This window comes from Macaca mulatta, chromosome 1, assembly GCF_049350105.2.
Source record: "Macaca mulatta isolate MMU2019108-1 chromosome 1, T2T-MMU8v2.0, whole genome shotgun sequence".
NCBI lineage: Eukaryota > Metazoa > Chordata > Mammalia > Primates > Cercopithecidae > Macaca > Macaca mulatta.
Window position 1 is genome coordinate 187,752,159 of NC_133406.1, and position 16,168 is coordinate 187,768,326.

General features: G+C 43.9%; 1 protein-coding gene across 4 annotated transcripts in view; it reads right to left on the reverse strand.

The window, feature by feature from the left end:
- Positions 1–16,168, reverse strand: part of ZYG11A (zyg-11 family member A, cell cycle regulator) — a 62,284-nt gene that overhangs the window by 20,925 nt on the left and 25,191 nt on the right. For 2 of the 4 annotated variants that reach the window (XM_015139848.3, XM_077956545.1), the window contains exons 5-8: positions 13,012–13,188; positions 9,301–9,365; positions 7,609–7,708; positions 7,470–7,520 (exon numbers count right to left, since the gene is read on the reverse strand). In XM_015139848.3, the coding sequence (XP_014995334.3) occupies positions 7,470–7,520; positions 7,609–7,708; positions 9,301–9,365; positions 13,012–13,188 (393 nt within the window). The remainder of the gene's footprint in view (positions 1–7,469; positions 7,521–7,608; positions 7,709–9,300; positions 9,366–13,011; positions 13,189–16,168) is intronic. The other 2 variants (XR_013401858.1, XM_077956543.1) reach the window with 1 other exon arrangement.

Here is a 16,168-nt window from a genome sequence, read left to right on the forward strand (position 1 = left end):
CCAAAATTATTTCCTTTTATTTTGCTTGTGGCACCAACTTCTCCCTCTTTAGAACTCTTCTCGTGGGCACAAAATATGTCTTAATGTAGTCGATCTTTTTAAAGACTAACCCCACCTCTGCTTTCCCTCTCATTAAATTATATCAAAAAGTTACATCCATTTCTCACCTCCCATTTGCTATTTCATCCTGCTCCAAACAGGTTTTGGCCTACCACCCCACTGAAATAAGCAAGTTGACTAATGACTTCCTCTCACCAAATCCAATGGTCAGCTCTGTCCTCATGTCACTCCACCACTCAGTAGTATTTGATATAATGGCCCAATTTTTCCTGAAACATTCCTCTTGGATTCTAAAACACCCTCTCTTGGTTTTGCTTCTAATGCACTTTGGATGCTCCTGCTCAATCTCCTTTTCTGGTTCATCCTTCTCCCCCCTCCACCCCAGTAAACAGGCACATCTAGGAGAGACTGTAGGTTCAATTCCAGACTACCACAATAAAATAACAAATAACAAGTTACACAAATTTGTTTTCCCACTGCCTACAAAAGCTATATTTACACTATAATGTAGTCTGCTAAGTATGCAATAGCACTATGTCTAAAAAACAATGTGGATACCCTTTTTTTTTGAGACAGTCTCACTGTGTAGCCAAGGCTGGAGTACAGTGGCATGATCTCGGCTCACTTCAATATCCACTTCCCGGGTTCAAGGGATTCTCCTGCCTCAGCCTCCCAAGTAGCTGAGATTACAGGCTCGTGCCACCACGCCCGACTAGTTTTTGTATTTTTAGTAGAGATGGGGTTTCGCCATGTTGGCCAGGCTGGTCTCAAACCCCTGACTTCACGTGATCTGCCCGCCTCAGCCTCCTAAGGTGCTGGGCTTACAGCATGAGCCACCACACCCAGCCCAATGTAGATACTTTAATTTTAAAATATTTTATGGCTGGGCGCAGCAGCTCACGCCTTTAATCATAGCACTTTGGGAGGCAGTGGCAGGAGAATCGCTTAAGCCCAGGAGCTCGAGACCAACCTGAGTGACGTGGCTAGACCCTATCTCTATCAGAAAAAATGTAAAATTTTATCTGGGTGTGGTGATATGCACCAGTGGCCCCACCTACTCAGGAGGCTGAGGCAGGAAGATCACTTGAGCCCAGGAGGTCGAAGCTGCAGTTGAGATGGGTCCCCACCACTGCACTCCAGCCTGGGTAACAGACTCTACCTTAAAAAATATGTATATATATAGATTAAAAATGCTAAATCACCTGAGCCTTCAGCAAGTGGTAATCTCTTTGCTGGTGGAGGGTCTTGCCTCAATGTTGATGGCTGCTGACTGATCAAGGTGGTGGCTGCTGGCAATTTCTTAAGATAGCAATGATGTTTGCCGCCCCATCAATTGACCCTTCCTTTCAAGAAAGAACTTCTCTTTTTTTTTTTTTTTTTTTTTTGAGACGAATTTTCGCTCTTGTTGCCCAGGATGGAGTGCAGTGGCACGATCTCGGCTCACTGCAACCTCTGCCTCCTGGGTTCAAGTGATTCTCCTGCCTCAGCCTCCTGAGTAGCTGGGATTACAGGCACACGCTACCACGCCTGGCTAATTTTTGTAGTTTTAGTAGAGACAGGGTTTCACCATGTTGGCCAGGCTGGTCTGGATTTCTTGACCTTGTGATCCGCCCTCCTCAGCCTCCCAAAGTGCTGGGATTACAGGCATGAACCACCGTGTAACTTCTTTCAAATTTGGAGTCAATCCTCTCAAACTCTGCTGCTGTCTCATCCAACTAGGTTTTTTTTTTTTTTTTTTTTTTTTTGAGATGGAGTCTCGCTCTGTCGCCCAGGCTGGAGCGCAGTGGCCAGATCTCAGCTCACTGCAAGCTCCACCTCCCGGGTTTACACCATTCTCCCGCCTCAGCCTCCCGAGTAGCTGGGACTACAGGCGCCTGCCACCTCGCTGGCTAATTTTTTGTTTTTTTTTTTTTTTGTAGTAGAGACGGGGTTTCACCATGTTAGCCAGGATGGTCTCGATCTCCTGACCTCATGATCCGCCCGTTTCAGCCTCCCAAAGTGCTGGGATTACAGGCTTGAGCCACCGCGCCCGGCCCCAACTAGGTTTATATAATAAGTCAAAGTCCTTTGTTGTCATTCAAACAATGTTCACAGAATCTTCACCAGAACTGGATTCCATCTCAAAGTACGTCTTTGCTCTTCCCTAACAAGCAATTCTTCATGTGTTAAAGTTTTAGATTGCAGCAATTCAGTCACATCTCCAGGCTCCATTTATAATTTTAGTTCTCTTGGCATCTACAGTTACTCCTTCCACTAAAGAATTGGACCCATCAAAGTTATTCACAAGGGTTCCAACCAACTTCTGAACTCCTGGTAATGTTCATATTTTGACCTCCTCCCAAGAATCATGAATACTCTTTTTGTTTGTTTGTCTCTGTCACCCAGGCTGGAATGCAATGGCACAATCACCGCTCACTGCAGCTTCAATCTCCTAGGGTTCCAGTGATCCTCCCATCTCAGCCTCCTAAGTAGCTGAGAGTACAAACGCATGCCACCATTCCTGGCTAATATTTTGTAGAGACAGGGTTTCGCCATGTTGCCCAGGCTGGTCTCAAATTCCTGGCCTCAAGTAATCTGCTCCCCTTGGCCTCCCAAAGTGCTAGAATTACAGACACGAGCTACCGCTATGTATTTTCTTAATGGTATCTAGAATGGTGAATCCTTTCAAAAGGTTTTCAGTTTACTTTGTCCAAATTCGTCAAGGGAATCCCTATCTATGGCAGGTCTAGCCTTATAAAATGTTTCTTTTTTCTTTCTTTTCTTTTTTGAGACAGAGTCTCACTCTGTCACGACCCATGCTGAAGTACAGTGGCTCAATCTCGGCTCACTGCAACCTCCACTTCCCAGGTTCAAGCGATCCTCCCACCTCAGCCTCCTGAGTGGCTAGGATTACAGGCATGTGTCACCATGCCGGGCTAATTTTTTTGTATTTTTAATAGAGATGGGGTTTCACCATGTTGGCCAGGCCAGTCTGAAACTCCTGACCACAATGATCTGCCTGCCTCAGCCTCCCAAAATGCTGGGATTGCAGGTGTGAGCCACCACACCGGGCCACAAAATGTTTCTTAAATAATAAATAAATAATATAATTAATAAATAATAAATTACTAAATTACTCTCTGATCCATGGGCTACAAAATGGATACTGTATAACAAGCAGGAAAATATTAACTTCCTTGCTTGTACATCTCCATCAGAACTCTTGGGTGGCTGGTGCATTATCAATGAGCAGTAACATTTTGAGAGAAATCTTGCCGGGTGTGGAGGTTCACACTTAAAATCCCAGCACTTTGGGAGGCCAAGGCGGGTGGATCACCTGAGGTCAGGAGTTCGAGATCAGCCTGGCCAACACGGTGAAACCCCATCTGTACTAAAAATTCAAACGGGGCCAGGTGCAGTGGCTCACGCCTGTAATCCCAGCACTTTGGGAGACCAAGGCGGGTGAATCACCTGAAGTCAGGAGTTCGAGACCAGCCTGGCCAACATGGTGAAACCTCATCTCTACTAAAGATACAAAAATATTAGCCGGGCATGGTGGCACACACCTGTAATCCCAGTTACTCGGAAGGCTGAGGCAGGAGAATGGCTTGAACTCAGGAGGTGCAGGTTACAGTGAGCCAAGATGGGGCCACTGCACTTCAGCCTTGGCGACAGACGCAGACTCTGTCTCAAAAAAAAATTCAAACTGCCTTCTTGACATCTCAAGCATCTCAGTAATGAAAACATCCAAAATCACTCTTGATTTTTATTATTGATTTCATCTCTATTGTAAACAGACATACAAGCTAACAAAACAAAATAAACCTAACACTAGATATTAGATATTCATAAGCACAAGATTCCACCCGTAACAGCAATGCAAAAAGTAAAACCCTTAGAATAAATGTAAGAAGCATATAATAACATGACAAACACTTGAACATACTTCTGGAGGACATGAAAGACTTGAATAAACACACTCTTGTTCCAAGATAGGAGAAACTACAGGATGTCAATTTTTCTACATCAATCTATAATACAATCCCAAAGAAAATGGGTTTTTTCCCCTCAGAAACAGGAAGCCAATTCTGGTGTCTGCACAGAAAAAACAAATAGATAAGGATAACTGAAAGAAATCTGAGGACAGATCTTAAATATTTAAGTATTGATAAAGTTAGTGACCAGGCTGACCAAAATGGTAAAACCCCATCTCTACTAAAAATACAAAAATTGGCAGGGTGTGGTGGCGCACGCCTATAATCCCAGCTACTCAGGAGACTGAGGCAGGAGAATCACTTGAACCAGGGACGCAGAGGTTGCAGTGAGCCGAGATGGTGCCACTGCACTTCCAGCCTGGCGACAGAGCGGGACTCCGTCTCAAAAAAAAAAAAAAAAAGAAAGAAAAAAGAAAAAAAAGAGATAAAAGTTAGTGAGTAGACAGACATGCAAATTAACGGAACAGAATAAAGTCCAAACATAGATATATACAGGGGAATTTAATATGATAAAGGTAGCATAAAGAGTGCAAAGGCAAGTAGAAACACAGAGAAGAAAACTTGAACTGACCCAACATCTCAAAACAATTCCAAAGGAAAAAAAGAAAGAACAGAAATCATAGGATTAAAAACGTGAGGAGGCTGAATGTGGTGGCTACCAACACAGCTACTCAAGAGGGTCGCTTGAGCCCAGGAGGATAAAGCTGCAATGAACCATGATCATACCACTTGCCACTACACACCAGCTTCAGCACACGATGAGATTAAGTCTCTCAAACAAAACAAAACAAAGAAATTTTTTAAATACTTCATGATAGAGGGAAATACTTTGCAGTGCGCCATCAATCCCAGATGCACAATAAAAGAGAATGAATTCAACTACATGAAAATAAAAAATTATTGCATCATAAAACATCCCATAAATGAATTAAAAATAAACAGCAAAATGGGAGAAAATACATGCATTCCAATATCATAGTCAAAGGCTTGTTTTCTTAATGTATAAAAAAAATCCTGTAAAGTAGAAAAAAGCCACAGACAGTTTACAAAAAACATAAATGATTCGGCTGGGCATGGTGGCTCACTCCTGTAATCCCAGCACTTTGGGAGGCCGAGGTGGACGGATCACAAGGTCAGTTGGAGACCAGCCTGACCAACATAGTGAAACCCCGTCTCTACTAAAAATATAAAAATCAGCCAGTCATGGTGGTGCGCTCCTGTAATCCCAGCTACTCAGGAGGCTGAGGCAAGAGAATCGCTTGAACCCGGGAGGCAGAGGTTGCAGCGAGCTGAGACTGCACCACTGCATTCCAGCCTGGGCGACAGAGTGAGACTCCATCTCAAAAATAAATATATAAATAAATAACTCTTGAGGAAAAAGAAAAAAAGGCCAGTTGCGGTGGCTCAAACCTGTAATCCCAGCACTTTGGAAGGCCAAGATAGGAGAACCACTTGAGCCCAGGAATTTAAGACCAGCCTGGGCAACACAGCAAGACGTCATCTCTACAAGTAACTAAAAGAAATATATATATATATATATGCCAGTCATTTGGTGGCATGCACCTGAGTCCCCAACTACTTGGGAGGCTAAGGTGGGAGGATCACTTGAGTCCAGGAAGTCGAGGCTGCAGTGAGCCATCATCATGCCACTGCACTCCAGCGTGGGCTACAAAGAGACCACACAGCTCAAAAAAAAAAAAAAAAAAAAAAGATGGCTCAAATGCCATTAAAAAAAAGTACAAAAATATGCTGAGACATTAATGATAAAAATTCATATAACAGGCTGAGCGCAGCAGCTCAGACCTGTAAACCCAGCACTCTGGAAAGCTGAGTTGGGTGGATCACCTGAGGGTCAGGAGTTCAAGAACAGCCTGACCAACATAGTGAAACCCTGTCTCTACAAAAAATACAAAATTAGCCAGGCGTGGTGGCACATGCCTGTAATCCCAGCTATTTGGGAGGCTGAGGCAGGAGAATTGCTTGAACCCAGGAGGCAGAGATTACAGTGGGCCGAGATCGTGCCATTGCACACTAGCCTGAGCGACAAGAGGAAAAAAATTCATATAATAAAATAAAAATAAAAAGTACAGAATAAAACAATGATTTTTTTTTTTTTTTTTTGAGACAGTCTTACTCTGTCACCAGGCTGGAGTGCACCTGTGCGATCTCAGCTCACTGCAACCTCCACCTCCTGGGTTCAAACAATTCTCGTGCCTCAGTCTCCCATGTAGCTGGGATTACAGGCATGCACCACCACAACCATCTAATTTTTATATTTTTGTATTTTTAGTAGAGAGGGGGTTTCACCACATTGTCCAAGATGGTCTCGATCTCCTGACTTGTGATCCACCCGCCTCAGCCTCCCAAAGTGCTGGGAATACAGGCGTGAGCCACCACGCCCAGCCCAATGATATAAATTTTTTTTTTTTTTTTTTTTTTTGAGACAGAGTCTCGCTCTGTCGCCCAGGCTGGAGTGCAGTGGCCGGATCTCAGCTCACTGCAAGCTCCACCTCCCGGGTTTACGCCATTCTTCTGCCTCAGCCTCCCGTGTAGCTGGGACTACAGGCGCCCGCCACCTCGCCCGGCTAGTTTTTCGTATTTTTTAGTAGAGATGGGGTTTCACCGTGTTAGCCAGGATGGTCTTGATCTCCTGACCTTGTGATCCGCCCGTCTCGGCCTCCCAAAGTGCTGGGATTACAGGCTTGAGCCACCGCGCCCGGCCATGATATAAATTTTTTAGTGAACGATGTTAACATAATCATAACATAAATACTGATTAATGATTTATTTTAAATTGTGATATAAATTTGTTGGGGACTTGAGGAGGAAGTAATTTGTAGAAAGATATGTAGGAGAACTAAGTTCTTACCTACCGTAGTAGTAGCAAAATCAGTAACACCTAAAACTGCTCAATCAAGAAACTATAGTATAAGCATTTTATTTAGAAATGTGGAGGTATGGCCAGGCGTGGTGGCTCATGCCTGTAATCCCTGCACTTTGGGATGCCTAGGCACGCAGATGACAAGGTCAGGAGTTCAAGACCAGCCTGTCCAACATGGTGAAACCCCATCTCTACTAAAAATACAAAAATTAGCCGGGTGTGGGATGCCTATAATCCCAGCTACTCAGGAGGGTGAGGCAGGAGAATCGCTTGAATCCGGGAGGCAGAGGTTGCAGTGAGCCGAGATCGCACCACTGCACTCCAGCCTGGGCGACAGAGTGAGACTGTCTCAAAAAAAAAAAAAAAAAAGATACGTAGAGGTATATATCAAAAGAAATAGCTACAAAATTAGAAAGTTTCTTCTGGGGAGAAAGTCTTTCAGATTTCTCACTTTAATAGGCCTTTTGGAATGATTTGATTTTTTTTTAAGCTACAATCATAAATTTGACTTTAAAAAAAAAAAAAAAAGGTTATGAACGTGATAAGGAACCTACCTTAACTGCCATGAAGAGCTCTTCAAGCTGTGCCATTTGCTCAGGTGAGAGCTGTAAGCAAACAGAAAGACTCAAGTGAACTATGGAACCTGTATAAAAACTAGAGAGACAGAAATCTTGCCTTTAAGAAATCACATACCTGCAGAGCTAGAATAGAGGTGACACTCACTGCCATTGTTTGCATCTTGGGGTTTTCATGCTTACAGAGCCATCTCATGACAAACTTGGCAGCATCAAACCTGAAAAGCAGTATTTATTTTTCTCACAACTATATAGAAAGTTTGTGAAACTACACAGAAGAAATCATTTGGCATTCTCCGAGTAATTCCATAACAAAAACAGTCCTGGACTTTTACATCCTCAACTATGAAAACCAAGAGCATTTGGCAGAGAGACCAGGCAGGGGATAGGAGAGTATGCAAATAAGAATGTGAGCAAAATACACAGAATTTACACAAAGATGAGCAAATCTAAGAAAAAATGTATTTATCATCCAGTTTCTACTACGATGGGTCTGAAAAAGAAAGAGAATTTCCAGAGTGGTAGCAATTTGTAATCTGAGTAGCAGACAATGCTAAAATGCTGCAGCAAACATCACTCAGTTACAAAGTGACGGAGCCTAAATCTTGTATTCACAAATCAGGGGCTTTGCTCTTGTTAGCTTGTGCCTCATTTCTCTGCTTTTTTTTTTTTTTTTTTTTTTTTTGAGACGGAGTCTCACGCTGTTGCCCAGGCTGGAGTGCAGTGGCGCGATCTCGGCTCACTGCAAGCTCCGCCTCCTGGGTTCACGCCATTCTCCTGCCTCAGCCTCCTGAGTAGCTAGGACTACAGGCACCCGCCACCGCGCCCGGCTAATTTTTTGTATTTTTAGTAGAGACGGGGTTTCACTGTGGTCTCGATCTCCTGACCTTGTGATCCGCCCGCCTCGGCCTCCCAAAGTGCTGGGATTACAGGCTTGAGCCACCGCGCCCGGCCTGTTTTCTCTGCTCTTTTATGTCAGCTATTATAAATGTTTTAAAACTTGTGAATCTGAGAGACTGCTAAAGCCTCAAGGGAAATCCTTCTGGAATGGCTAGGATGATGATGATGATTTTCTAAATAATTAAAAAGTAAATTACTATTAAAATAATAATTACATAACAAAATGAATAAATTACTAATATTCTTTTTCTTTTTTTCTTTCTTTCTTTTTTTTTTTTTTTTTTTTTGAGATGGAGTCTCGCTCTGTCGCCCAGGCTGGAGTGCAATGGTGCGATCTTGGCTCACTGCAACCTCCGCCTCCGGGGTTCAAGCGATTCTCCTGCCTCAGCCTGCCAAGTAGCTGGGACTACAGGCGCATGCCACCATGCCCAGCTAATTTTTGTATTTTTAGTGGAGATGGGGTTTCACCATGTTGGCCAGGGTGATCTCGATCTCCTGACCTCGTGATCCACCCGCCTCGGCCTCCCAAAGTGCTGGGATTATAGGCGTGAGCCACTGCGCCCGGCCTATTACTAATATTCTTTAGAATAGCCTGTACTTTACAGACACTATCGTATCTAATGATGGTAAGAGGCATTATTTAACAAATGAGGAAACTTATAAGCAAAGATAATGAAAGGGCTAGATCTTAAGTCCAAGTATGTTTGGCTCTCGGAACCTGTTCTTACCCACTATCCTGTACTGGAATCACTTTAGGAGACATTTCAAGTAGGGTACTTCTAATCACTTCTATGTGGAAGAAGCTCAACAGAACCTTCTCTCCAAACACCTTATCCCAGCCTTAATCAGGCCCCTGCATTTAATAACCAAAGGCCAACACCCCAATCAAATGACCAAGTCTTATACTTGCCTGTCAAACGGAACATCCACAAGAATCCTGGAATTGGTTAAGGAGAGAAGACAATTCTTCTGTAACTTTTAGAGAATAAAGAAAAATAATTTTGAACAAATGTAACATTCCATTCTAAACAAAGATTCTATGTATTTGGAAGTAGTACCAGTGAGCTTTTCTTATTGAGAGCTCATAAGAAAAGCTCAAAAGCTCTTATTGAGAGCTCATAAGAAAATACCTGTCCCTATCCACAATTTTCATTTAATGCTATAACTGATGACTGTCATGAGGGAATGAAGACTGAGTAGGATTTTCCAACTTTAAAAGTAAGGTAGAAATAAATGAGGAAAACCACCTTCCTAATTGTATTTTTTAAAAAATCAACTCCCTTTACAAAGTACACATTTGAATTAGATTTCACAAATGTATACCACTGTGTAACCACTGCTACAATCAAGATTTAATACTTCTATCTCCCCAGAGAGTACCACTGTCCCCTCTTCCAGTCAGTCTCAACCCTGTAACCCTATCCTTGGAAAATTGCAATCATTATAGATTAGTTTTTTTAAGGTGTTATGCAAATGGAATCATGTGGTTCTGCTCTTCTGAGTTTGGCCTGTTTTGCTAAGCATATAACATTTTTGAGTGTCATCTACACTGCAGATATCAGTACTTCATCTCTTTGTGTGCCAACCAGTGTTTCCCTAAATAGATTTGTTACAATGTATCTATTCGCCTGTTCTTGGACATTTGGTATGTTTCAAGTTTTTGGCAATTAAATAAAGGTACCATGAACATTCATGTAAATATCTTTATATGGATACATGCTTTCATTTATCTTCAATAAATACCTAGGAGTGGAATGACTAGGTAGTTTATAAAGTATATATTTAACTTCTAAAGAAACTACCAAACTGTTCAAATTCTTTGATAATTTTTATAACTGGTTTATTTGTACTGTATTGACAAGCTGAGTTCTTTAGATACTCTGAATGAAGTCGATTCTCATATATATAAAATGAACATGTTTCCCAGTCCATCATCTACCTTTACATTTTTTTTTTTTTTTTTTTTTTTTTTTTTTTGAGACGGAGTCTCGCTCTGTCGCCCAGGCTGGAGTGCAGTGGCCAGATCTCAGCTCACTGCAAGCTCCGCCTCCCGGGTTCACGCCATTCTCCTGCCTCAGCCTCCCGAGTAGCTGGGACCACAGGCGCCGCCACCTCGCCCGGCTAATTTTTTGTGTTTTTAGTAGAGACGGGGTTTCGCCGTGTTAGCCAGGATGGTCTCGATCTCCTGACCTTGTGATCTGCCCGTCTCGGCCTCCCAAAGTGCTGGGATTACAGGCTTGAGCCACCGCGCCCGGCCTACCTTTTCATTTTTAAAAATGTGTTGGGGAGGGGGCCAGGCATGGTGGCTCACTCCTGTAATCCCAGCACTCTGGGAGGCCAAGGTAGGTGATCACCTGAGGTCAGCAGTTTGAAACCAGCCTGGCCAACATGGTGAAACCGCATCTATACTAAAAATACAAAATCAGCCAGGCATGGTGGCGTGCACCTGTAATCCCAGCTACTCGAGAGGCTGAGGCAGGAGGCAGAGGTTGCAGTGAGCCAAGATCATGCCACTGCACTCCAGCCTGGGCAACAAAGTGAGATTTCATCTCAAAAAAAATAATAAAAATGAAAATGTGTGTAGGCTAGGCACTGTGGCTCACGACTGTAATCCCAGCACTTTGGAAGGCCGAGGCGGGCAGATCACGAGGTCACGAGATCGAGACCATCTTGGCTAACACGGTGAAATCCTATCTCTACTAAAAATACAAAAAAAAAAAAAAAAAATTAGCTGGGCATGGTGGCAGGCGCCTGTAGTCCCAGCTACTTGGGAGGCTGAGGCAGGAGAATGGCATGAACCCAGGAGACGGAGATTGCAGTGAGGCAAGATCGCACCACTGCACTCCAGCCTAGGCAACAGAGCGAGACTCACAAAAAAAAAAAAAAGGTGTGTGTATATACATGTGTGTGTGTGAGAAAGAACAGCTTTTAATTTTGATGAACTTTCATTTTTTTCTTTTATAATGTGCTTTTCATAACCTAAGATATCTTTACTTACCCCAAGGTCACAAATGTTTTCTCTTATGTTTTGTTAAAGTTTTATTCTTTTCTTTTTTGTCTGTCTGTTTTTGTAGGCCAGGCACAGGGTCTTGTTTAGACAAGGTTTTTGTTAGACAGGGTCTTGGCTTTGTTGCCCAGGCTGGAGTGTAGTGGCTCAGATCAAAGCTCACTGCAGCTTCCAACTCCAAGTAATCCTCCTACCTCAGTCTCCCGAGTAGCAAGGACTACAGATGCTTGCCACCATGCTCAGCCAATTTTTATTTTTTATTTTTAGTAAAGACTGGGTCTCGCTATGTTGCCCAGGCTGATCATAAACTCCTAGCCTCAAGTGAGCCTGCCCTCTTGGTCTCCCAAAGTGCTGGCATTATAGGAATGAGCCACTAAGCCCAGCCTTACTTTTATATTTAGATGTATGATTCAATTCAGCTTAATTTTCATGTGTAGGGTGAGGTAAAGGTCTAAACAATAAAGTGTTAATAGATGTTTCTGGGCAGTATGTTTATGAGAGATTTTAAAAATATTAACCTCAGGTTGGGAGCAATGGCTCACACCTGTAATACTGAGGTCTGGAGTTTGAGACCAGATGGACCAACATGGTAAAACCCCGTCTCTACTAAAAATACAAAAGAATTAACTGGCTGGGTGTGGCGGCTCACACCTGTAATCTCAGCACTTTGGGAGGCCGAGGCGGGCAGATCACGAGGTCAGGAGATCAAGACCATTCTGGCTAACACGGTGAAACCCCGTCTCTACTAAAAATACAAAAAAAAAAAAAAATTAACCAGGTGTGGTGGCGGGTGCCTATAGTCCCAGCTGCTGGAGAGGCTGAGGCAGCAGAATGGCGTGAACCTGGGAGGTGGAGCTTGCAGTGAGCCAAGATCGCGCCACGGCACTCCAGCCTGGGTGACACAGCAAGACTATCCCCCCCCCAAAAAAAAAAAGAATTAGCCAGCTGTGGTGGCATGCACATGTAGGCCCAGCTGAATCGCTTGAACCCGGGAGGCAGAGGTTGCAGTGAGCCGAGATCACACCACTGCACTCCAGCCTGGGCAACAAGAGTGAAAATCTCTCAAAAAAAAAAAAAAAAAAGAAAAGAGAAAAAGAAAATTTTAACCTCACTGCTTATCTATATTTCCTATTTTTTCTATAACAAACACAAACTCTTTTATCTATCCTCTTTCTCTAATAGGGCGAAAAACCAGAACTAAATAATATATTTTTCACCTATTTATCCTAAAGTTAAAAAACACAAATTGTCTGCCACACATGGTGGCTCACGAGGTCAGGAGTTTGAGACCAGCCTGACCAACATGGTGAAACCCATCTCTACTAAAAATACAAAAGTTAGCTGGGCGTGGTGGTGCACGCCTGTAATCCCAGCTACTAAGGAGGCTGAGGCAGGAAAATTGCTTGAATCCGGGAGACAGAGGTCACAGTGAACCGAGATCATGCCACTGCACTCCAGCCTGGGTGACAAAGAGAGACTCTGTCTTTAAAACAAACAAACAACAAAAAAAACCAAAAACAAACAGTGCCACTGCACTCTGGCCTGGGCAACAGAGCTTAGACTCTGTATCAACAACAACAAAAAAAGCACAAACAAATATTCAATTGAAATTACCTGCTGGTAATGGGGGAAATTTTTCAGAGCCTTGAAAAGTAGACAGGTGACCTCTGACAACAGGCGAACAGGCATCCCCTTGGCCAGGCCCTGGCGTGTTAGGTTGAGAGCGCAAGCACTGGCTGTGAACTGCACTGGCAAATCCAACGGGTGATTCCTCATTCCTACAGCCACAAGCTGAAGATGAACTTGTTTTTAGTGCATATGATGCCACTAATATTCTCTATGCTGTCTTGTCCATGTTTTGGTTGGCAGAAATCTTCGTTTATTGGGACAGGAACAGATTTTCCCTACTCCAAGCATTTATTCTTTAGTACATCAGAGTATTACAGCAAAGCCTTCTAATCCAAATGGAGTCACTATCTGTGTGACTTTGGCCAAGTCACTTCCTTTCTCAAGACATCTGTTCCTTTATCTGTGAAATTAACTCAAAATCATTTATTGAGCCTCACTCCATACAAGTTACTGTGACAGGCGCTGCAGGGGACACAAACATGAGTGACAGCTACTCATTAGCATAAAGCCTTGTGAGAGTACTAACACTGTGAGAAATGCCAAAAAAATAAAATGGAAGAAAAGCACCATAAAAGACGCATCAATGAAGTGATGTCTGAGGACAGTAATTATGGAGAGAGTGGTCATTTCCGGGAGAGAATCAAAAGAACTCATTGAGAGAGCACATTTAGGCAGAGTCTCAGGATTTACACAGGAGGAGATAAATGTGGGGGCAGAATGGACAGGGTATTCCTAGGGAAAAGAAGCGTGATAAAGAAAAACAAAGTGGGCCGGGCGCGGTGGCTCAAGCCTGTAATCCCAGCACTTTGGGAGGCCGAGGCGGGTGGATCACGACGTCAGGAGATCGAGACCATCCTGGCTAACATGGTGAAACCCCGTCTCTACTAAAAATACAAAAAAAATAGCCGGGCGTGGTGGCGGGCGCCTGTAGTCCCAGCTACTCGGAGGCTGAGGCGGGAGAATGGCGTGAACCCGGGAGGTGGAGCTTGCAGTGAGCCGAGATCGCGCCACTGCACTCCAGCCTGGGCGACACAGCGAGACTCCGTCTCAAAAAAAAAAAAAAAAAAAAGAAAAACAAAGTGGAAAAAAGGATGGGATAAATCCACCAACAGAGAAGAAGAATTTGAAACATGGTAAAACAAAACATTAGGTAACTTGAAGCTATACTGTGGAAGACCTCGAACACAAATGTAAAATGAAGGCATTGTTCCAAGCTTAGACCCCACCTGCTCTGCCATTCAGGGACACTGTGATCTGTTTCCTCTACTAGAGACAGACCTGGGATATACTTCTGCTATGGAAAATGACATTTTTTGTATATTGCTAAATTGATTTTTCAGTTTCATTAGATTGCCATCATCTGCAATTTAGAAATCCAGAAACCAGGCTGGGCGCGGTGGCTCAAGCCTGTAATCCCAGCACTTTGGGAGGCCGAGGCGGGTGGATCACGAGGTCAGGAGATCGAGACTATCCTGGCTAACATGGTGAAACCCCGTCTCTACTAAAAATACAAAAAACTAGCCGGGCGTGGTGGCGGGCGCCTGTAGTCTCAGCTACTTGGGAGGCTGAGGCGGGAGAATGGCGTGAACCCGGGAGGCGGAGCTTGCAGTGAGCCGAGATCACACCACTGCACTCCAGCCTGGGAGACACAGCGAGACTCCGTCTCAAAAAAAAAAAAAAAAAATCCAGAAACCAAAAGAAATGTGATTTTCACAAAAATTATAGAATCTTAGCATGAAAAGAAATAAAGAAATTTAGAACATCTAAATTCAGCCTAGGCAACATAGTAAGACCTCATCTTTATAGAAAAAACAAAAAAATAGCCAGGCATGGTGGGGCACGCCTATAGTCCCAGCTACTCAGGAGGCTGAGGCAGGAGGATCACTTGAGCCCAGGAGGTCAAGACTGCAGTTAGCTGAGACCATATCATGCCACTGCACTCCAGCCTGGGCAACAGAGTGAGACCCTGTCTCAAAGAACAACAACAAAAACAAACAAACAAAAACAGAAGAACATTTATTTTTTTTTTTTTTTTTTTTTGAGACGGAGTCTTGCTCTGCCACCCAGGTTGGAGTACAGTGGCCGGATCTCAGCTCACTGCAAGCTCCGCCTCCCAGGTTTATGCCATTCTCCTGCCTCAGTCTCCCGAGTAGCTGGGACTACAGGCGCCCGCCACCTCGCCCGGCTAGTTTTTTGTATTTTTAGTAGAGACGGGGTTTCACCGTGTTAGCCAGGATGGTCTCGATCTCCTGACCTCGTGATCCGCCCGTCTCGGCCTCCCAAAGTGCTGGGATTACAGGCTTGAGCCACCGCGCCCGGCCCAGAAGAACATTTAATTCAATCTCTTCCTTACAGATGGAAAAAAAGGCCCAGAATTTTTTATTTATTTTTTCGAGTTGGGATCTTGCTTTGTTACCCAGGCTGGAGTATAGTGGCACCATCATAGCTTACTGTAGCAGCCTCAAATTCCTCAGCTCACAAAGTCCTCCAATGTCAGTCACCCAAGTAGCTGGGACTATAGGCATGTGCAACCATGCCCAGCTAATTTTTTTTTTTTTTTTTTTTTTGAGACAGAGTCTCACTCTGTCGCCCAGGCTGGAGTGCAGTGGCATCATCTCGGCTCACTGCAACCTCCGTCTCCTAAGTTCAAGTGATTCTCCTGACTTAGCCTCCCCAGTAGCTCAGATTACAGGCACCTGCCACCAAGCCTGGCTAATTTTTGTATTTTCAGTAGAGACGGAGTTCCACCATGTAGGCCAGGCTGGTCTCGAACTCCTGACCTCAGGTGATCTGCCCACCTCAGCCTCCCAAAAAGTGCTGGGATTACAGGTGTGAGCCATGGCGCCCAGCCAGAGCTATTTTTTTTTTTCTAAATTTGTGTAGAGACAGGGTCTTACTAATGTTGATCAGGATGGTCTTGAACTCTTGGCCTCAGGAAATCCTCCCATCTGGGCCTCCCAACCAAAGTGGTGGGATTACAGGCATGAGCCACCACAGCTGACCCAGAGTTTTTCTTTATACATTATTGCTTTTGAGCTGTAAATAAAGTTAATCGCCCATGCTGTAAAAATATATATATATATTTTTTGAGTCTCGCTCTGTCACCAGGAGGGAGTGCAGTGGCGCGATCTCGGCTCACTGC